This window comes from Tenrec ecaudatus, chromosome 6 (genome assembly GCF_050624435.1).
Source record: "Tenrec ecaudatus isolate mTenEca1 chromosome 6, mTenEca1.hap1, whole genome shotgun sequence".
NCBI classification, from domain to species: Eukaryota; Metazoa; Chordata; class Mammalia; order Afrosoricida; family Tenrecidae; genus Tenrec; species Tenrec ecaudatus.
This window is the reverse complement of record NC_134535.1, coordinates 22,127,914-22,151,940: the sequence shown is the minus strand read 5'-3', so window position 1 is coordinate 22,151,940 and position 24,027 is coordinate 22,127,914. Positions and strand designations below refer to the sequence as shown.

General features: G+C 44.9%; 1 protein-coding gene across 2 annotated transcripts in view; it reads right to left on the bottom strand.

Moving 5' to 3' along the window:
- Nucleotides 1-24,027, bottom strand: part of GLT8D2 (glycosyltransferase 8 domain containing 2) — a 50,069-nt gene that overhangs the window by 843 nt on the left and 25,199 nt on the right. For both annotated transcript variants that reach the window (XM_075551075.1, XM_075551074.1), the window contains exons 4-9: nucleotides 18,000-18,171; nucleotides 15,743-15,860; nucleotides 14,918-15,002; nucleotides 12,913-13,025; nucleotides 9,977-10,143; nucleotides 8,854-8,966 (exon numbers count right to left, since the gene is read on the bottom strand). In XM_075551075.1, the coding sequence (XP_075407190.1) occupies nucleotides 8,854-8,966; nucleotides 9,977-10,143; nucleotides 12,913-13,025; nucleotides 14,918-15,002; nucleotides 15,743-15,860; nucleotides 18,000-18,171 (768 nt within the window). The remainder of the gene's footprint in view (nucleotides 1-8,853; nucleotides 8,967-9,976; nucleotides 10,144-12,912; nucleotides 13,026-14,917; nucleotides 15,003-15,742; nucleotides 15,861-17,999; nucleotides 18,172-24,027) is intronic.

Genomic DNA, 24,027 nt, shown 5'->3' with positions numbered 1-24,027 from the left:
ACTTTCTGCTGCCTTCCCATTCAAAACGACCACCTTATGAACGTTCCACAGCAGCACTGTGGATGTATTAAATTGTTTTAATGATGACATTGGTTATATGATTATTCTGATAGATGCTTTGATTATTCCTCTCCAAATATAAATATATAGCACAATGAAGTTTTTAAAATAAATATATTTTTTAATTTAAAAAATTCATTGAGGGCTCTTAAAACAGCTCTTACATCAGTCTGTACATCCACAATAAATAGTTTTTACATGTGTCCAAAGACTAGCTGCAGGGTGAAATCTTAGAGGGGAACTGCTGGGCTGAAGGGGGTGTGCGCTTCACTGTGCGGATGCTGCTCAGTGTCATCAAGGCGATTTCCGCTCAGTGACCCAGTGTACAGCAGATGACGCTACCCAGGTCCATGCCAGCCTCTCAAGTGTAGTGTTGTACTCTTTGTTGCAGCTACGGTTGGCCCAATCCATCTCCCTGAGTGTTGTCCTCTGTCGCTCACCTCTACCAAGCATAATGTCCTTTTTCAGGGCTTGGTCTCTCGCTTGCTCTCTCTCTCTTTTTTTTTTTTTAGTAATAGTTTGATTGGCACTTCATCCACATGTTAGACAATTCAAGAATTCAGCCATCAAGGAGAGTTGTGCAAGCCTCACCACAATCAATTCTAGAACATTTTCTTCCTTGTACTCATTGTTAGTCATGTAATTATTTTTTTTAATTCTGGCAAAATCTACACAACAAAATATCCTCTTATTCCACAACTTCTGCATGGATAATTCAGTGCCATTGCTTCTGCTCTGTGTGTTGTACAAGCATCAGTGATACCCTTTTCCAAGTCAGTCTACCACCATTCACATAAACTCAATGCACCTAAGTAAAAACTCTTCCTCCTCCACCCATGGTGACTGAGCCGGTTCCTCATCATGCCAGGAGATCACATTTAAAGCTGATCATACTATTCTAAGTATAGATTGTTTAGCCCCATACCTGGGAATATTCATGGATTGGGGTTGTTGTTTTTTGCTACTAATTTCCCATTCAAGAGCCCTGGTTGTGCACCGGCTTACTAACTTCAAGGTCAACAATTCCAAGCCACCACCTGGCCTCAGGAAAATATCGAGGCTACCTACTCCCATAAACATTTAGAGTCTGAAACCCACAGGAGCAATTCTACAGGATTTGTCTTTTGATAACTTGTCCAAAGAAGGTGAGAGCAGATCCTCCGTCCTTGCTTCTGCGGAGCATTCTGACTGTACTTCTTCCAACGCAGACTCGTTCCTCCTCCTGGCACTCTGGGACTTTTCAGTAGCCTTCCCCAACCCCATAGTTCAGATGCATCGATTCATCTGACTTCCCTTACTCACCGTCTAGCTTTCACACGCCTGTGAGGCGATGGAGAGCACCATGGCCCGGTCAGGGGACATCAGTCCTCAGTGGCAGCTTTGCTCTTTACCACGTCATTTGATTTCCTGACTGCTGTGAGCACTGGTTGTGATACATGTAGAATGAAATCTTGACAGCCCCGTCTTTTGTCCACTGATGATGATGTCTGTTGGTCCAGCTGAGAGGATTTTAGTTTTCTTTACGCTGAGTTGCGGTCTGTCATGAAGGTGGTAGTCACCCTGGCCTTCAGCAAGCACAGTGGTGTCAGCTGCATAGCACAGGCTGTGGATGCACCTTCCTGAGACGCGGGAGTCCTGCTCCTCTCATTACTCGCTGTTTGCGCAGAACACAGATTGACTGGCAAAAGGCTAGCACCCTAACACACCTTCCCTGGTTTTAAATGTTGCAGTGTTACCTGGTTCTGTTTGAACTGCTTCTTGCCCTGTGTGCAGGTTCCCGTGAACACGATGAAGTGTTCTGGCGTTTCCATTCTTCACAATGTTATCCATGCTTTGTTAGCATCTATCATCAAATGCCTTTGCACAATCAAAAATTTAGCAAGCATTTTTTGGAGTCTTCTCTGCTTTCAGCCCCGATCTATCTGATGTCAGTAATGAGAAATCCCTATTCCACGACCTCTTCTGAATGTGGCTTAAATTTCTGGTAGCTCCCTGTTAATGTACTGCCACCGTTTGTGAATTATCTTCAGCAAAATTTTAGCCGCACGTGATACGGTCTTGCTTGCTAGTTTGCAGACTCTGTTGGATCATCTTTCTTTGTAATGGGAACAAATACAGAGCTCCTCCAGTAGGTTGGCCAGATTTCTTCACATAGACTGAGCGCTTCCAGTGCGGCATCCGCTTGTTGAAACTTTTCAGTGGTTACTCCATCCATTCCTGGAGGCTTGTTTTCCACTAATGCCTTCAGTGCAGCGCAGACTTCTCCCTTCAGCATTGTCAGTTCTTGATTGTGTGCTACCTCTTCTTGTTGGAACAGGGATTCTGTGTGTATCTTTTTTGGATGCTTTGCTCATCCCCAAACACAAGCTTACTGCTATTGAGTCCATGCGCATAGTGAGCCTCTATAGTGTCCAGCGCGGTGAATCTTCACGGGGACAGAAAGCCTCATCTCTCGCCCACAAAGCAGCAGTTGGTTCAACCACCAGCCTTGTGGTGAGCACTTCAGCTTTAAGGCAAGCACTTTTTAAAAAAACTTCCTATCTTTCCAATGACCGTGTGCTTTCTTCATGTACAATCTTGATTTCATACTAAACTTGTCAGGTCTTCTGTCCTTAGTGTTCTATCTGTTCTTCATTTCGAAATCCAGATACAACACATTCAAAGTCATGTTTCGGCACGTGAGCTTGTTTTAATTTTCTTCAGCTGCACCATGAACTTGCATGCGGCTAATTGGTCTGCTCCACAGTTAGTCCTTGATCTTGTTTGTCTGAGGATGTTGTCTTGGATCATCTGTTGCCTGTTTCCACAGATGTAGTCAACTTGATTCCTGTATTTCGTTCTACAAAGTCAAAGTGTATATTCACCATTTATGTTGTTTGAAAAATGGTATTTTCAACGGAGAAGTTCTTGGTCTTGCAAACGTTTGTCGTGTGATCTGACTTCATTTCTGTCGCCAAGGCTCTATTTTCCAACAACTGATCCTTCTTTTTCACTTCAAACTTTCACTTTCTAATTGCCACTCATTACCAATCCATCTTGATTGCATGTTGGATTAAGTTCATGTGGAAAAGGTTGGTGCAATTTTTCAATGTCTAAACTAGCTTTAGTGGCTGGCACATAAATTTGAATAATAGTTGTATTAACTGAACTTCTTTGTAGGCATATCGATATCACAGCTGTGTGCTTCAAGACAGATCGTGAAATGTCTATATTGAGGATGGATATGACGAATCCTCCTGAATTTATCATCCCTGGCAGAGTAAACCATAATGACTGTGACTCAGAACGGCCAAGACCAGTCCCTTTCAGCTCACTAATGCCTAGGGTATTGATCTGTGTGCACCTCAGCACATTTTAGACGACTTCCAACTTTCCGTATTCTGATTGTTAGCAGATGTTTGCAGCTGTTTCTCCTCATTTTGAGTGGTGTCCCCTCAGCAAATGAAAGTCCTGAAAGCTTTACTCATCCACATCATGAAGGTTCACTCTTTGGAGGGGGCAGCTCTTCCCGGTCATTTCCGAGTGAAGGGACTCGTCTGGCACTGTATCAGACAGTGTCTGCTGCTCTTCACAAGGTTTCCCGTGGTTAATCCCTCAGGTGTTGTCAACCTGTTCCTTCTTCGTGGCCATTCTTCATCTGGAAGCCCAGCTGAAAAGCATTGGACATGGGTGACCCTGCTGGTGTTTCCATTATTGGTGGCTTAGCTTCCACCATCTCAGCAGCATTCAAGCCACTGCAGTACGTGGCAGATGAGGGGTGATAACATGCAATCAATACTGCAGGCTGAACCCAAAGACTTGTGAACCCAAAGACTTGTATCACTATACCTCCACCAAGAAACTATAGTTACTCTTGTTTTTCTAGAGGTTATCTGCTTACTGTGTAATACTATGAAAGGTGGTGTTTTTACCATATGAAAAATGCACTAAGACTTAGTAAGATATACTTTATCAGCTCCCCCCATTTCAATAGAATTACCTCCGAATTCATCCTTTTAAGGAATTTTGCATTTGTCCTGTATTGCTACCATTGCTCAGGAGAGCAGTAGAATATGCTCCCAGAAGGATAGTAAGGTGTTACATATGTCATTTCCCCCCCTAGTATCCTACGATGTTAAAATGGCCTTCCCTGAACAAGTGATCTAAAATCGATGGCAGGAGGGTGTAGGATGCCTGGTGGGGCTTAATCAAGGGCAATGGGGCTGAGAGGAATTACTGAAACCCGAATGAAGGCTGAGCATGAGAGTGGGACAAGAAAAAAGTAAAAGGAAATAGAGGAAAGAACTAGGAGGCAAAGGACATTTATAGAGGTCTAAATACAGGCATGTACATATATTTATATATAATGATAGGGAAATAAATCTATGTACATATATTTATATGTTAAGTATTAAGGTAGGAGAGAGAAATTGGGCCTCTACTCATGTACTCCCTCAAAGCAAGAATGCTTTGTTCTAATAATCTGGCATTCTGTGCTGCTCACTTTCCTGACACGATTGTTGAAGACAAAATGGGTGCATAAGCAAATGTGGTGAAGAAAGCTGATGGTGCCCGGCTATAAAAAGATATAGCATCTGGGATCTTAATGGCTTGAAGATAAACCAGTGAGCATCTAGCTGGGAAGCAACAAAGCCCACATGGAAGAAGCACACCGGCTTGTGTGATCATGAGGTGTTGATGGGATCAGGCATCAAAGACCCAGAACAAAAACTCATAGCGATTTGAATGAGGGCGAGAGCTGAGTGGAGACCCAAAGCCCATCTGTAGGCAATTGTACATCTCCTTTCAGTCAGGGTACAGTATAGCACCAATTAAATAATACTTTTCTCTAGTTTTTTTATTGCTTCCTACCCCCAACTATCATGACCTCAATTCAACTTTACAAATCCGGCTAGACCAGAGGATGTACACTGGTACAGATAAGAGCTGGAAACACAGGGAATCCAGGACAGATAAACCCCTCAGGACCAATAATGAGAGTAGCCATGCCAGGAGGAGATAGGGAAGGTAGTGGGGGTGGAGAGGGGAGGAGGAAACCGATCACAATTATCTAGTATAAGCCCCTCCCAGGGGGATAGACAACAGAAAAGTGAGTGCAGGTAGACAGCAGTTGGTGTGAGACAAGAACAAACAATTTACTAATTATCAAGGGTTCATGAGGGAGGGGGGGTGGGGGAGAGGGGGAATGAGCTGATACCAAGGACTCAAGTAGAAAGAAAATGTTTTGAAAAATGATGATGGCAACATATATACAAATGTGCGTGACACAGTGGATTATGGTAAGAGCTGTAAGAGCCGCCAATAAATGATTTTTACAAAACGCCCTTCCCTGAAAGGAAATTTGATTATGATGATGCTTCAAAGAGTTCCTGAGAATTTCCCATTATCTTTAATTCCAGTTTTTGATGAACTTTTGAAAGCCCCCGGTCTCTATTTTAACAATTAAAAGTCCAATGAGTAAAGATGGAGTGCCAAGTCAGGGCTATGTTACTCAGGCTTATTGGATAATATAAAACATACACACACACACACACACACACACACCTGTTACTCAGGCTTACTGGATAATATAACACACACACACACACCTGTTACTCAGGATTACTGGATAATATAACACACACACACACACACCTGTTACTCAGGCTTACTGGATAATATAACACACACACACACACACACACACACACCTGTTACTCAGGCTTACTGGATAATATAACACACACACACACACACCTGTTACTCAGGCTTACTGGATAATATAACACACACACACACACCTGTTACTCAGGCTTACTGGATAATATAACACACACACACACCTGTTACTCAGGCTTACTGGATAATATAACACACACACACACACACACACCTGTTACTCAGGCTTACTGGATAATATAACACACACACACACACACCTGTTACTCAGGCTTACTGGATAATATAACACACACACACACCTGTTACTCAGGCTTCCTGGATAATATAACACACACACACACACACACCTGTTACTCAGGCTTACTGGATAATATAACACACACACACACACACACCTGTTACTCAGGCTTACTGGATAATATAACACACACACACACACACCTGTTACTCAGGCTTACTGGATAATATAACACACACACCTGTTACTCAGGCTTCCTGGATAATATAACACACACACACACACCTGTTACTCAGGCTTACTGGATAATATAACACACACACACACACACACCTGTTACTCAGGCTTACTGGATAATATAACACACACACACACCTGTTACTCAGGCTTCCTGGATAATATAACACACACACACACACCTGTTACTCAGGCTTACTGGATAATATAACACACACACACACACACACCTGTTACTCAGGCTTACTGGATAATATAACACACACACACACCTGTCGTGCATGGTTCATAAACTAGCCATGAAGGCAGGATCTAGATATTAGTAACATCAGCTCCCAAAGGGTCTACATAAGGAAATGCCCATTTGGAAAAAGGCAAGCTGTGAAGTCTACCCAGCAGGCCACCATCCCTCAGCTTTCTGACAGAGGGGCTCGGTAGTAACTGCTTCAGAGGGACTTGGCATTTGGGAGATAAAATTGTTTTTTAGGTAAATATATTTCATAAATTTTTTAAAATGCAAGCCTACCCTTTTGGACCCAAACAACCCATTAAGTCAGAGTCATTTTTCATGGCCTTGATTCTGACTCAGTGACCCTAGATGGCAAAGTGGGACTGCGCCCGGAGTGCCCACGGCTGTCATCTACGGAAGCAGACCGCCACATCTGTCTCCCAGGGCGCAGCTGATGGGGGTTCAAAGAGACCTTCCGGTTGGCAGGAAGGGCATTTCTACGGAGATTTGATTTGCACAATTAACCCTGATCCTAAAACTTTTCAGCCCAAGTGTAAGCTCTCATCGACAAAGCAAAAAGACTTCTTTCCTTCGGAATATTCTGCCCCTTCTTAGTTGCTGGTAAGTTAGTCGTTTCGTAACATGCAGTTCCGAGTCTCTGTTCCAAGCCCATAAATGCTCTCACCCTATTGATCCACGGTCTGTGTAGCTGCTCTGACACAGCCTTTGTTACAGACGGTCTGCTTGGAGGGGGTTTTCGGTTCACTTGTCTGATGGAAATGCCCTTTGCCCTAACAGTGAGCCCAGCATTATCACAAAGCGAATCAGATGGACACTGGTCGGTAGCCTTAACTCCCCTGTATCACGCTCGTGTGCAATGAAGTAAGGTCCTTAAAAGGACCCTGGGATTCAGCTTGCACAGTCCCCTCCAGCCTTTCTTGTAAGGCGTGTGAGACAGACTGGGGTCCCTGGATGATGCAAAGAGTTAAGTGTCTGGCTGCTAGCCGGATGGTTGCTAGCTGGCACCGACCCAGTGCCACTGCAGAAGGCAGGCCTTGCGAATGCCTTTGAAACTATATGGAGCACCGCTGGGCTCTGTCCACAGGGGTCACCCTAAGTTGGACTCTATTCGACAGCAACTCACAACAGGACGACATACGGCCTGTCCTTGTAGGGTGTGAGAATCGAAACAGCATTCATCTTTATGACCAGAACCTCGTCCATTTCTTGCAATGTCCTGGGCACCTGGCAAGTCCAAGCCCTAATCACTGTCGCCAATCCCCAAAGAGTCCTCAACACTCAAGTGTTTAAAGAACTCCGTTGGCAGTGAGATCTGGATTGGAATGACAGGACATATAGTTATCACCATTAAAGGCATATTACTTGTTATTGTGAACTGGGTGACGGTGTACCGAGTGGGTCGTCAGCTTTCTATTGAACAGTGTATACATATTTTTGGTTCATCGCATTTACTGCAGCCCCTTCAATGGACTCGTCCCACCTTCTCCCTGGGCTTCCTGGCTCCATGCCCCCTCCTTTCCTAAGGCTTCTCAACTTGGTCCTTGGGTAGAGAGAGACTGTTCCTTTGGTCTCGGGTGATTGATGATTCTAAGGTGTGTGGCCCTCACTAGTCTTAGTGTTCCCCTTACTGACCTGCCTGTTGTTTGGCTGAAGATTGAACCACAGGGCTGAGTTCAGTCGCAGACCAGCATCGATGGTCTTTGCTCTACATGTTGCTACAAAAGTAAAATAATGAATTCTGGGTAGTGCACAATGAAATCGGTGCACATATCTTTTCTGGAGACGGAAACCTCTCCAAGTTTCACATGGGTTGGCCCAGTGGTTTGGGGTCAGGGTCTGTGGTCACCTCTTTGGATGAAGGTGAGCATAGATTCTGTGTCAGACTCTTGACTCTTATTCAATTTACTTGTACTGGGTGATTTGCTCCTTATAAAAACGTCCTAAGGTTCCATTAGCTTCAGTTTACACATTAGGAAAAGATCCCAGGTCACAGCCGACTTGGGATTCCAACCCATCCCATGAGCCTGCAGCAAATCAAGGACTGGCAAGGGGCTCAGGGCATTCTGTCCATAAACGATTATTTTCCAAAAGATCCATTCCAATGCCAGCCCTCTAAATTCATCATAAGTCTTCATAGTCCTTCAGATGGCTTTGCCTCCCTGCAGATAACGCTGAGGAGAAGACATCGTCACAGCCAAAGTTCTAGCCCAAGAACAGCGGTCGGTCACTAAGCACACACCGCGCACCGTGTGGTCGAATCAAGCAGCTGCTTTCCATGAACTCCCGGCACGCAGCCCTCCAGGTGAGCACTGGGTCTGCCTCCTCGAAGGCGCCTGAGTTCACGAGGGGCTTCTGGACTGCGGAGCCCGGGGGCCTAACTTTGCCCGTGTTCTCCTGCCACACTTACCCAGGTGTCGAATGTGCCACAGGGGGTTGAGGGCGGAGTATTTCTCATGGAACACAATCAGCAGTGGCGAGGTGGCCACCCCTCCACTCAGGGAGCTGCTGTAGAGGTTTTCCCTAGGAAAAAAACAGAAGTGACAAAGAGGCAGGGAGTTCCCACAGTCTCACTCACGCCTTTTCTAAGTATCTTCTAAGATTTCTTTTTTTTTCTGTTTTTCTCTTTTTTGAAAACTGTCAAACCTATGCAAAGTTGGAAGTGTAACACGATGAATCGCCACCTCCCTCACTTCCATTCTCAGAGTTAGTAGTTCTCCATCTTGAAACTCATGTGTGTGTGTTTTAATGACAAACAGAAGATACAGTTCTGATGATACATTATTAATCAGAATAATGTCATCGTGGATTCAAGACTGGTGGTATTAAAAATTCCAGATTTCAAAAAAAAGAGTGCCAGGAAATACACAGAGGAGCTGTGCTCAAATTCTTTGTATCTCTCTCAGTTCCAAAGCTCCTGTCAGAAAAATTACAAGCTAAAAAGTGAAATTAAAAAAGAGAGTTAACTTTACAAAATAATCCCGAAGACACATCTGCAGAAGGAGATGCTCTGGTGGTGAGGTGTGTCCAGCAAGCAAAAGGTCCGTGTTAGAACCCACTCGCTGTCCCCAGGAAGTCAGACGGAGAAGTTGTCTCCCATGAAGATTTACGGTCTTGGAAACTGGGGAATAACTCCACTTTATCCTATAGGGATGCTGTCAGTCACAGCCAACTCAGGGGCCATGGAGTCAGTTGGTTGTTTCTGTTTTTCTATAAATGCAAAACCCAACTAATGTCAAGGAGGATTTGCAGTGGAAAAGTTCTGTGGGGTTCTGGGATAAGATGTAAAGTCACATCACTGAACTCAAGCCGACAAGGAAAACCTTGGGGGAGAAGAGGCTCCTCAAGCCACTGACCGGTATGACTTGAGCATGTACGTGCGTCCACCACTCCCTTTGCTTTCTCTGGAAGAAAATGTGACTTGAGATGTGACGTGTGAACTATGAAGCTTACCTCTGAACTGTGCATAGAAAATGAATGTGAGCAAGGGTCTACTCGGGCCTAGAAGAACTGTCTGGGAGGTCTGCACCTACTGCACGTTTTTTTGCATCCATTTCTCCAGTTGCTTGGTGATGCGCTGGTGCTTCCATTCTGTCATGTTGGCAACGATCACCCCAGGATTGAAAGAGCAGGTGCTGGGGCTGATGCCGAGGTCTTTTATGGACTTCTTCCGGTAATCCAGATAGCCCATGTATGTGTTCTAGAAAGGAACAGGATAAGGGTGCTTTTGACCGACGTCTCTTACTGAAATGCTTGCTTCTGGAAGAGGACTGCTTTCTTGAACGCACTTGTGCGGCGACTCTAGGTTTTCTTCCTGCATCACTGGCCGCTTCCTGTGTCCCCTGCTGGCTTCCCCCCATTCTCCCAGTCTCTGAAGACTCAGTGGCCCAGGCCCAGGGCTGGCACCTGCTCCTTTCTCTAGCACGAGCTTCTTAGTAGCCTCACCCCAAGTCATGGTTCTAAATCCCACCCCACGTTGACAGCCCTCATCGCTCTTCCGAGCTTCTAATGCTCGCTGCCTCTGCCTATTCAACGGGTCCTTCTGGAGGCTTAATAAGGCAGTTCCAATTTACAGGCCCTATAGGACCTCTATGACTTGATAGCAGTGAGTTCATAGGATGTTGGGGGTGGCGGAATGGGTGGGTTCTGTAAGATCTGTCTGACCATTCTCTGTTCCTGTTCGCCACCCCCCAAGTCAATCCCATCCTGTCTTTATTCCTCTGCTCCCAATGGTTTTCCAAACATTCATTAAAAAAAAAGTCTGTGAAATAGCCTGCCAGGCCTTACACCAGGTGTCCTCAAACTACGGCTCGAGGACCACATGCGGCCCGCCGAGGACATTTATCCAGCCCACCGGGTGTTTTTGCCCCGTTTGCTTTTTTTACTTCAAAATAAGATATATGCAGTGTGTATAGGAATTTGTTCATAGTTTTTAAAAAACTATATAATCAGGCCCTCCAATGGGTCTGATGGACATTGAACTGGCCCCCTGTTTAAAAAGTTTGAGGACCCCTGCCTTACACCTCTCCAACTCCATTCAGTTCCCAACCCATCGCCGTTGACTCCATCCTGACTCACAGAGACCCCATACAGGGTTTCCGCGGCTGTAAATCTTCACGGGAGCAGACCTCCTCATCTGTTTCCCACTGAGCAGTTGGTTTGAACCACTGACCTTGCGGTTAGCAGTCCAACGCTGACCCGGCAGCACCACCAGGGCTCCTTTAATCCTTCTGCCACATAAACCTCTGTGTTCCCATCATAGGCCAGACACACCCCGACCTCAAGACCTTTACCTCTCTGTCTCTATCCTGGGATGCTTCCCCCAAACACCTGCATAGGTGGCTCCCTCAATGCCGTCATTTTAGTGCTACCCGCTCTGGTGTCCCTTTATAAACTGCAACGTCCACCAACGGCTCTACTCACGTGTTTACTGTCAGTCTCTGCCCACTAAAGCATAAGCCACACAAAAGCCAACTGTGTCATGTTATTTCTGTGTTAGCAGCGCCTGGTTCATGGTGGGATTCTCAAGTACCACACAGAAGCACTTGAGTACCATGTACCAGCCAGGCATTATTCTAAGAACTGCACGTGTACTAACTCAATGACATGTAATAACTTTACATGCACTCATTTATTTTTTGATGGACAAATGGCAGGTTATTTTGGTTTTTTGTTTTAAGATATGCTTGAAATATTCTATGAAACCTTAAAATATTAATGTTAAGTTAAATAATATTAAACAGATTCTATTATTTGTGAAGGCTCCGAGTCTAAAGTTTTATATTTTCTTGTTTAATCCTCACCCTCACTCCATAATTAAAGTATTATTAACAGCCTCCACTTGGCACATGAGGAAATAGACAAGTAACCTGCCCAAAGTCCTAAGCCGGTGAATGATGAAGCTGAGATTTAGGTAAAGTCGGGTCTGGCCCTAGAACCTGGGCCCTAAAGTGGACTTCCTCTTAAGTGTAACCGAACCAAAAAATGCACACTCTAGTCAACGTTCACTCATAGCCAGCCCCCGTGGCTTCCTGAGACTAACTTTCCAGGAGTAGAAAGCCCAGTCTTTCTCCCGTGGAGCTGCTGGTGGCTTTGAACTGCCGACCATGAGGATTGCAGTCCAACATGTAACCACTCCACCCCCACCCAGGGCTCCTTTAAGGCTCACAGAGAGGAAATTATTTGCTGGAACATTGATTGAAGAACAGCATGTGATTCTTAATAGCCTTTGTATTTGAAAGGCTTTCTTGTATGTTTATTTGTTTCAATGTTAAGGTTGGCCCAACTCTCCTCATCTCTACCAGGGTAGGGAGGTCTTTAGCTTTGAACACAGTCAACAGTTTCTTCCACAGAAATAAAGAGTGACGGTCAAGCCTCTAAAAACAGAACCAAAGTTCAGCAGTGGCTCTTAGAGAAAACACAACACCGTAGCTGCTGCGGGGTGTCGTTATGACCAACCTTGATGATCACAACTTATCATTTCTGGAGCCTCTGCTTTAAGCTGGACATCCCATCGCATGTCACTGATTCCCATGGTGCCTTGCTAGCCCAACAGTTACGCTCTCAGCTGCTAATAGAAAGCTTGGTGGTTCAAGTCCACCTAGCTGCTCACGGGACAAAAGACCTGGTTATCTGTTCTTGTAGAGATGATGGTCTAGAAAAGGGCTAAGAGAGAGCTCTACTCTCTCACAGAGGGTGGCTACCATCATAACTCACATCTCTACACAGCTATGTAGATAGAATCGTCACCATTTTCCAGAGCAGGACCATGGGACATTGCAGGGGTAAGTCATTTCCCTCAGAGTCAGGAAGGGGTAGACCTGGAGTCTGATCTCAAAGCCCAGGACTTTACCCCTCCCGGCAGTCCAGATTGACCATCAGGGTACAGGTTACACTCAGGTTGAGCTACAGGGAAGGGCGGAGGAGAGAAGAGAGGGCAAAGGTGGGATGGCAGAGTGACGGTGCCCACCTGCAGCCCCACCAGTTTGGTTAGGTCCTGAGCAGTGGGCAGGTCACAGTCATTGGAAAAAGCAGCTGCATGGCCCATCGTCAAGGTGGTGTCATACAGTTCTTGGATGTCACCTGCATGTAGAAATTCCAAGAGTTAACATCTTAACGGCATTTGTTTTGGAGCTAGAGAGGGTCTTAGAGCTTAAACAGTCTTAAGATAGGATCCTTGATTTTAAGGAGCTGAGCAATTTACTTAAGTCCAGCTCATATCAAAGCCTCCTCATCAAAGAACAAAAAAATCATAGCATTGGCTGCACACCTCCATGATAGGATCGCTGAAGACAAACGGGTGCATAAGCGAATGTGGTGAAGAAAGCTGATGGTGTCTGGCTATCAAAAGAGATAGTGTCTGGGGTCTTAAAGGCTTGAAGATAAACAAGCAGCCATCTAGCTAAGAAGCAACAAAATCCACATGGAAGAACACACCAGCCTGTGTGATCGAGTGGTCCCAAAGGGATCAGTTATCAGGCATCAAAGAACAAAAAATCATATTATTGGCTGCACACCTCCATGATAGGATCGCTGAAGACAAATGGGTGCATAAGCAAATGTGGTGAAGAAAGCTGATGGTGCCCGGCTATCAAAAGAGATAATGTCTGGGGTCTTAAAGGCTTGAAGGTGAACAAGCGGCCATCTAGCTCAGAAGCAAAAAAGCCCACATGGAAGAAGCACACCAGCCAGTGCGATCACGAGGTGCCAAAGGGACCAGGTATAAGGCATCATGCAAAAAAAAAAAAAAAAGGACATATGTGTGTATATGTATATATATGTGTGTGTGTATGTATATATATACCATATTGAATGAAGGGGAAAGTGCAGAGTGGAGACCCAAGGCCCAAGTGTCGGCCAATGGAGATCCCCTCATAGAGGGGTTTAGGAGAGGAGATGGGTCAATCAGGGTGCGAGGTAGTACCGATGAAGAACACAGCTTTCCCCCAGATCTTGGATGCTTCCTCCCCCCAACTACCATGATCCGAATTCTACCTTGCAGGGCTGGATAGGGCAGAGGTTGTACACTGGTACATATGAGGGCTGGAGGCACAGGGAATCCAGGGTGGATGATACCTTCAGGACCAAGGGTGTGAGGGGCGATGCTGGGAGAGTGGAGGGTGAGTGGCTTGGAAAGGGGGAACTGATTACAAGGATCCACATGTGACCTCCTCCCTGGGAGAGGGATGGCAGAGAAGGGGGGGGAGGGAGACTCCGGATAGGGCAAGATATGATGAAATAACGATGTATAAATTACCAAGGGCATATGAGGGAGGGGGGTGCGGGGAGGTAGGGGAGAAAAAAGAGGACCTGATGCAAAGGGCTTAAGTGGAGAGCAAATGCTTTGAGAATGATTGGGGTGGGGAATGTATGGATGTGCTTTATACAATTGATGTATGTATATGTATGGACTGTGATAAGAGTTGTATGAGCCCCTAATAAATTGTTTAAATAATAAAATAATAAAAAATAAAATAACACAGACTTAAAATAAAAAGCCTCCTAGTAATATATCCAGCTGGGCCAAATATCTTTCTTTCTAATGATTGTGTAGGTCCCACACCAATGCAATCCTATTTGCATGTGGGGGGGGGAGAGAGAGAGAGAGAGAGAGAGAGAGAGAGAGAGAGAGAGAGAGAGAGAGCAAGCGAGCCACATTTAAACACCCAAACTTGGCTCAGCCCGAGAAGGTCATCAGGAAACACATTCCCTATGTGTCAGAGATGCGGAGCAAGGAAAGGGTACCAAGATAGTGACTGCAGATGTTGACAGCCAGAGAATGGCTCCTTGGGAAGTCACCTGATCAGCAAGGGAAGGGAGTCTCAACCATTGCTTTTGGGATGCTGCCCGGTTTTAAACAACACTGTGCTCACATCTGTTATGAGCGACCACACCCCGGAGCAACGAGCTCCTGTGAAAACCAAGAGACCATCATTGCACTGATGGGCCACCCCTTCTCTGCGTGTCTCGAGTACCTTGCACGATGACATCGTCGTCCACGTAGATGACTTTCTCGTGTTGTTGGGTGAGCAGAGGGAGGTAGAAGCGGACGAAGTTCAGCTGTGGGGAGAACAAACGGAACAGCCGTGAGGCAGAGGGAGGCCCGGGGCGCCGTGTCTCCTAAGGGTGCTGGAGAGTCGTTGACCGTGGCCTCTGCCCATCTTCGGGTGTGAGGGAGAAGCACACAGGAGCCATGAGGCTGCATCACTGAGCTAGATGGAGCTGCACCCGGGCCAGGCCCAGCACTGCCATATCAAAGCTGCTCTGAGATGCGGTCTCCCTGCTGGGAGACCAGTTCATTCTGTGAACACAGAGGCCTCCCAGCCCAACTCTTAGGCCACGGATTACCTCTACACCCATTAATTTGGACCAGTCTAAAACACACATGTGCACATGACATCCCAGCACCACGCTCAACCTGTCAGCTCTTTGAACCAGAAAACAATCAAAGGAGTGTGTGGGTGTGTGGGTGCCAGTTTATTGGCAGTAAGACCACACTATCTTGAGTCCCAGCTCAGCTCCCACTCCGACATGCCCTCCACATAGAGAACTGGGGGAAATACCCTATCATCAGGTGAGAGGCTCACGATTGAGCTGATTTCTAAGAGCGGACTTGAGGGGCAGTCATGCGTAGTCGCTGGTAGTATTTCCTGTGAAACTGCCATCTAAACACCTGTGACTCGCAGTCCAGTGCCTAGCTCGCGGTTCCCTCCCATCCTGGCTGGCTGTGGGAGAACACGTCCACGAGGAACTAGGGTCTCGCCAAGGGCAGCCCCAGCCTGGGCATGCTGCTTACTCACAGGCTGGAGCAACTCAGGCCTTGATGAGTCGGGTCGGATCTTCCCTTTGAGGACCATCGGGTTGAATTCCACAATTTTAAAGTTGATTTCTCTCAGCTTAGAATGTTCGATCCATTTTCTAAAGAGACGAAACAACAAGCAAAAGCCTTCTGCTGAGGCTCAGTGTGTAGCCCCGTGTGGCGAGCTGACCTGGAGTTGCCTCAGATTTGTGGCAGCCCCGTGCACAAGCTCAGCATCACAGCAATGCCCATGCCTTTACTGACATGCCTAGGCATGAGGCTTCACTGGCGAGGCGTTACAACTGGGGTTACCACCTGGGAGGCAAAAATTCTACTCCTGCCACCACCCCCCCTAAATTTGATGCTGACTCCTTAGAAAGTGGAAAATAAAGCTGTGTCAACTCTTCAAGTTTAGTCTATAATACTCTTGATCTTTCCCCATCTGGTCTGACTTCAAATTTCATGTATGTTTGTCCTTTCTTCATTCACATAACTCTTTCAGCAAAGAAATAAAGCAAAATAGTAATGCCTAACTATCTCCCAGATGCAAATAATCTTGACAGGAACCTGGAGTAGTCGTAGCAGATGCTTCCTTGATCTTACGAAGCAGCCTCTGTGAGTTGGGCTGTCGGCTTTCCGCTCACTGACAACGAGTGGGCTGCTACGCAAATGATCGGCACAATAAGTGGTAAGGACGGTGAGAAGTGAAGCGTAAAAACACCACACCAAACCCAGCAAGCACACACGATCCTCAAAATTGCAAAAACAAGGGCTACTTAAAATGGAGACCAATGTCTTTCCTATCTCCACACCTTCTGATCGTGTCACTACCAGAAATAAACAAAGGGTGGGGGGAGACAAAAAGTAAACCCTGGTTGCCATCAAATTAATTCCAACTCATGGCAGATCCAGCATGTGAGAATAGAACTGTGCTCCCAGTGTTAATGGCTGTGATCTTTGGAACGGCGATCACCAGACTTTTCTTCCAAGGCACCTCTGGGTGAACTCGAACTGTACAGTAATACAAAAATGCATCCTCCTTATGAACAATGGATATGAAACAGAAATCCTTTTTTATTTAAAAACCACTGGGAGGGGGAAACGGAAATCCTTTAAACTCTCCCATCGCTTCTCTCTTCAATTCCTCCACTCTGCCCAGAGTGAGGTCACTGCTAACAATTCAATATTTTCCTGATTAGTTTTCTTTAGAAAAATGTAGATATGTGTATGGATGGATAGATTATGTATGCATAGCTGGATTATATTTGCATACATAGTTTTGCATATTTATACCTTGAAGGTTTTGTTTTCATACAGTGGATCATTATTTATTAATTTTATTACAACTTGAATCTTTTACCTAATGATATGCCTTAAGAATTTTTTCTGTCAGTCCCTACAAATCGACTTACTTATTTTTTAAATAAGCCACAATTCCATCAGTCATATAAACATTTACTCATGATTCGTTCATTTTAGCCCTTTCTCATTTTTCACTATTTGACACGATGCTAAGATTAACTCTATTTTACATGCATTTTGGCAATAGGTGCTAGAATGTTTATAGCACTGATTCCTAGACGTGGAAGTGATAGGTCACTGTATTCGCTCACATACTTGTAATATGTTAAGAGATATTGCCGTGCTGTCAGTCAGCTTCCACAAATATTTACAGCCTTGGGAACCCTAAGAATACTTGTACGCTGTCCTACAGGGTCACTGTGAGTCGGAATCAATTTGAAGGCAGTGAATGGACCCTCTCAAAGTGTTTTGCCAATGTATAAAATACATATTTTTGTAAAACAGAAACAAAACTATCTATTTTCCCTGCAATGGGTAGTATCAATTTACCTAATTGCTACCAATGAGGCAAGTGAATATTTAGATACTACTGTGTTTATCTGCTTATCTCTATTAATAGAAAACACCTTTTCAGGTTGACAACTTGCATTTTTTCTTATGTGAACTGCTCGCAGGTTAAGAAAGCAGGAGAAAATGAAGCTGTTGTAGAAAGAAATTTTTTTCATAGAAGCTAGTTCAGAATATGGGCTATTCGGTTTACTTCAGAATGACGCCTTTCCATACTAGCTTCATGAGGCTTGGCTGAAATGTCCCGGCTTGGGACACACATTTGCCAGGTCACCACACAGGTCTTAGGGCCCCTCCTCGCTAATTCCAACGGTACCTAGAAGAACTAACGGTATCCAGTTAAGTGAAAGAAAGCAGCAAACACCCAGATTCCACAGTGTGCAAGTTACCGTATTCGAGACAGAGTGTTTCTGAGTCCGACCACATAGAATAAGACATTGGCCTCTGTGTTGCTGTAGATGCTGTTGATGGCGGCCATGGCGGCGCCCATCCTCCCTGCCGCGGCACAGATCACCACGGGGATTTCCTCTTCTAACTCTTCAGGCGTCTCGGAGTCGTCATCTGGAAACATCGAAAGCAGTGGCCAAGAAACTCACTTAGAACAGGAAGACATGTCACAGTGCAGAAAGTTTCATTTGTCTTCTGCACTCACAGGAAAGCTAGCATGGTGTCAGTGACCACAGGTAGAAAGAATCCAATATCGACTCTTTCATTCTTCTCAGTGAAATCTGGGATTTTAGCTGGCACCTTAAGAGTACTATTCCCAGACTTCCTTGCAGCTATATGCGACCAAGTTCTGACCAATGATTGGTTGTTAGTGCAAGTAATAAGTGCAATGTTTGTTTGCTTGGCTCTTCCCTGGAAAGACGAGGTCTCCCTTCCCACTGGCTGAAATGTGAGGATGAGGGTGGGAGCTAGGGCAACCGTCTTGGATACCAAAGCAATAAGATAGGAGTCTTGATTTGGGTGGCTGTGGAGCTAAAGTGTCAGACTTTTACTTAAAAGAGAAAATAAACTTCTGTTTTTTCTTGAGTCACTCTGAATTTGGGGCTGTTACAGAAACCAACACACATATAATTGTGAAGAAAGTATTGGTTTTTCATTTGGGTTCAACAATCTTCAACACTTCCCTCAATCAGAATATTTTCCTTGCTTACATAGAAGACAGTATAAGATATGAAAATAATAATAATCTGTAATTTATCAAGGGTTCATGAGAAGGGGAGAGAGTGAGGGAGGGAGGGGAAAAAAGAGGAGCTGATGCCATGGGCTCAAGTAGAAAGAAAATGTTTTGAAAATGACAACATGTACAAAGGTGCTTGACACAACGGATGTATGGATTATATAAGAGCTGTAAGAGCCCCCAATAAAATTAACAATGTTACAAAATACACAATTTGTGTCCCTTCCCCTGTCAAGTCCTTAATCATCTTTCTTGAAAATGACAGCAGGAGAACGGAGATGGTGGAAAAGAATGACTAATATGCACAATTGAGCACAGGCTATAATATAAAATACTTACCTCATAGTATCACATTTAGGCAGTCACATAAACATGGTAGGAAGCAGATCAATATAACATAGTTACCGGTGGGATTTCCATAGAGGGGCCGGGGCCATGATTGGGAAACTTGCATTATGAAAGACATAGGAGCTTGAAATATTGGTCCAGGGGCTTCCCCTAGGCAGTCAGGGCCTGGCTTATGCCCATGTGGCCCCCACTATGGTGATCTCTATCAAGAACATATGCAGGCAAGACTGTCCCACCGGGCTGGTCAGGGGTGGTGGTGGAAGTAATTCACCTTCCAATGCACTCTGTCTGAGGGCCAGACTCACATCTTAATTATCACCTTGCAGAACATCCAGTAAAGTCCCCAGGTGAAGCAAATGTTCAATAGGTTTGGCTGCTAAGTGAGGAGATGGTAGGTCAAGTTCACACAGGAGGGCTCCCAAAGACAGGACCGCCATCTACTCCTGAACAATCAGTCCTGAATCCTACAGAGTAGTTCTCCTCTAACACCTTGAGTTAGAGTCGACTCAGTGATAACTTAAAAAAAAAATTTTATTGTCATTATTAATGCTCATCTGATGTGTGCTTAAAGATATTTCTCTCTTCACACATACTGCTTTTGCAAAACCTCTATCGCTCTGCTCCAGGAGTCCCAGGTGACACTGAATTCAACAGGCTTTCATTGAAACAAGCCACCAGCTACCACGCTCTGTGATTTGAGAAACAATGGTGAACCTCCCCTTGCCCTCCTCCATCTTTCCAGCCTCCTGCCACTCTGTGGGGAATTTCCAGCACTTGCCTAATTGGGTCTCTTTTCACAGTACATCCCGTGACTTAAGAGAATGTTCATCATAGAACATTAAGGAGGAAAAGAACATACACTTTTTTTTAAGGTATGTGATTGATCCCAACTCAATACAAACATATTTATGATTGGATTCATATCTATGGGATTATGAGTGCCTTTCATTTTCTTCTTTGTGTTTTTTGTATATTCCCAATTCTCTAAAGCAACCCTGTGTTACTTTTATAAACAAGGCACGGGGGTTGGGAGGGGATAGTCTTCCTTAAAGTACTGTTTTTTCAAAAAAAGATATAAGTGTGTGTGTGTATGTGTATATGTGTGTATATGTATATATGTATATGTATATATATACCATATTAAATGAAGGGGGAAGTGCAGAGTGGAGACCCAAGGCCCAAGTGTCGGCCAATGGAGATCCCCTCATAGAGGGGTTTAGGAGAGGAGATGGGTTAATTAGGGTGCGAGGTAGTACCGATGAAGAACACAGCTTTCCCCCAGATCTTGGATGCTTCCTCCCCCCAACTACCATGATCCGAATTCTACCTTGCAGGGCTGGATAGGACAGAGGTTGTACACTGGTACATATGAGGGCTGGAGGTACAGGGAATCCAGGGTGGATGATACCTTCAGAAACAAGGGTGTGAGGGACGATGCTGGGAGAGTGGGTTGGAAAGGGGGAACTGATTACAAAGATCCACATGTGACCTCTTCCCTGGGAGAGGGACAGCAGAGAAGGGGGGAAGGGAGACTCCGGATAGGGCAAGATATGACAAAATAACGATGTATAAATTACCAAGGGCACATGAGGGAGGGGAGAAAAGGGAGGGAGGGGGAAAAAAAAAGAGGACCTGATGCAAGGGGCTTAAGTGGAGAGCAAATGCCTTGAGAATGATTGGGGCAGGGAATGTATGGATGTGCTTTATACAATTGATGTATGTATATGTATGGATTGTGATAAGAGTTGTATGAGTCCCTAATAAAATGTAAAAAAAGAAAAAAGGAGGAAAAAAATGATTAGGGCAAATACTGTACAGATGTGCTTTATACAATTGATGTATGTATATGTATGAATTATGATAAGAATTGTATGAGCCCCAATAAATTGTTTTAAAAAATATATTGTTTTTTCTGGACTATGTTGTCATCGTGGGGCACAGTGATGGGTGCCTCTAACCATGTGGCATGCTGCCTGCTGACCATCAAGTAATCAACCTCCTATGTAAATTTGACAAGGTTTACATAGGTAAACCTTCATGGCTTTAAATCCTCCAAGGAGCCCTGGTGGCATTGTGAGTTATGTGTTGGGCTACAAACCACAAGGTCAGCAGTTCAAAACCAGCAACTGCTCTTTGGGAGAAAGATGAGGCTTTCTGTCATGCAGCATGCATTGGAGAGTGGATGGCTGTAAATGCAATTAGGTTAAATTTTAGCAACCTTATCATTTGATCTCCATTATAATCCATTTAAAGTTTTTCTAATTTTTAATATTTTCTGCTTTCTTTTCAATTGAGGTATTTATCTGTTTTACTTTGTTATTGTTTAGGTTTCAAAAATGTTTTAGTGTATGTGAAACTCAGAATAGGTAAATCTATAGAGACAGTGACTGAATTAATGGTTCCTTTGGGACATGGCAGGTGAGGCTGGGGGAAATGGGAGGTAATAATAATGAGTATAAGAATGAAGAAAATGTTCTAAAACTGATTAGAGGATGATTGTACAACTCTTCTTGATGCGACTGAACTATTGAATTGTATGATGAGTGAGTCATAGGCCATTAAAACTGTTATGGAAAGAAAGATGAGGTTTTCTACTCCTGTAGAGTTAGAGTCTCATAAAACTCAGCAAGAATCAGCCACTGTATTTTTGTGCCCCCACCCTCCCACTCCTGCCCAGGATAATGACCCTGTAGGGTTTTATCCAGGACCAGAATGTACAAATGGAAGGTCACAGATTAGAATTTTGCAAATTTCTGGCTGACCCCTCCACACACACAGACAGGATGTGAGAGAGAGAGCCAACCCTGGGGGCCAGAGTTTACAACACAACTCCAGGCTGGGAATTTTTGTAAACACAGCATGTCACTGGTACAGCAAGGTACCCTTGGCCCCAGTAGCGCTGGGGTACTTGTTAGAAATGCAGATTCTCAGAAACCCTGGGAGCCACCCCACTGTGGGCATTTTCACCAAGTCTGCTGGGGCTGGGGTCTGCTGTTCGCTCAGAGAACCACAGAGGCAGCGCTTCCTCGCTGAGCTCAGTGACAGACAGTAGGACTCCCCACCAGACAAACCCTCCGTTGTAACTCATACCTCTGACGTGAACAATTTGATGACACTGAAAGTCTGAAAAAAAATTGTAATGCTTGTTTAAAAAAAATTCAGTTGGAAAAGGCCTAAATTTCCATCAGCTGATGAATGGAATAAAAGACTGTGGTGCATACATACAATGGAGAACTACGCATGGCTAAAAAGCGGCGATGAACGTAAGAAGCACATAGCCGCATGGGAAGAACCGCAGGAAATCGTGCTAAGCGAAGTAAGCCAAGCACAAATGGACAAGTCTGCTGAGGTAAACTAAAAAAAATGCAAAAGGGGCACAGGGAAAAAGCTACTGTAAACTAACATTCCTGGAGTGAGGACTAGGTAGTATGGCAGGGGTCAGACCAAATCCAGGGATACATACGGTAGCCAACTAAAAAGGCGGGCGGGGGAAGGAAAAAAATGGGTAGCAGGGGAACAGGGCACTAACCCACCCAGGGGGAGGGTATTGTTTATATCTCCACAGGAAAGAGGGACCAGACTTCAACCCAGTGAATACAACATGCCGGCGTGGAGTAGGGAACCAGTGGAGAGGTCTGAGGGGCTGGCCTTATCCAAAATACGTGGACACCTGCCCCTCCCCCCAGAAGAATTAATTTCAGACGACAGCACTGAAGCTGCAGCTCTGGGAGAGGGACATGTCTGATCAAAGCACATAGGAGCAAATGAAGGGGGAGGAAGAGAGAGTGGAGCACATCCTGGTCCACCAAACCTTGAGGACAATACTCACACTCAGAGCAGCCAATCCACAGAGAAGACGATATGGCCAGCCCCACTGTGACACGCAACATCCCTCACTGACCCATAGTCCTACAGGGGACACTGGAGACACAGTGTGGGAATTGCACCTGATCTGATCCCACCACACTGAGGCAAAACACAAAGGACTTGCAACAGAACAGCAAGGGGAACAGAGCAATGAAGTCCCCAGGGAATACCAAAAATAGACTTTGGGGCCAGGACTTGGTACCCCATCAGACTCAACTGGAAAACACTCCAAAAGGCCAACGAACAGTCCTTGAACTAACTACAAGCTTTTCTTTCTTGTTGTTGTGTGTGTATGCTTGTTTTTGTTATTGGCTTTTTGTTGTTGGTTTTGTTTTCTTTTGTTGCTTGGTTTTGTTCTGTCTTGTTTTTGTGCATGTTATTATCTCCGCAGGTCTGTCTAAATAAGATAGGCTGGATGAACAATCTGGAGGAGAAAACAGTGGGACCGATAGTTCTGTGGGGGACATGGCACAGGGGAAAAGAAAGTGGCATTAACAAACCCAGGGACAAGGGAACAACAAGTGATCCAAATTGGTGGTGAGGAGGGTGTAGGAGTCCTGATAGGGTGTGACCAAGGGTAATGTAACCAGAGGAATTACTGAAACCCAAATGAAGGCTGACTATGAATAGTGAGACAAGAGAAAGTAAAAGGAAATAGAGGAAAGATCTAGGAGGGAAAGGGCATTTATAGAGGTCTAAATAAAGGCAGGTACTTATGTAAATATATTTATATATGAGGATGGGGAATAGATCTATGTGCATATATTTATAGGTTTAGTATTAAGGTAGCAGATTGACATTGGGCCTCTACTCAAGTACTCCCTCAATACAAGAATACTTTGTTCTATTATACTGGCATTCCATGATGCTCACCTTCCCAACAAGATAACACAAAGCGTAAGCAAATGTGGTGAAGAAAGCTGATGGAGCCTGACTATCAAAATATATAGCATCTCGAGTCTTAAAGGCTTGAAGGTAAACAAGCAGCCATCTAGCTCAGAAACAACAAAGCCCACATG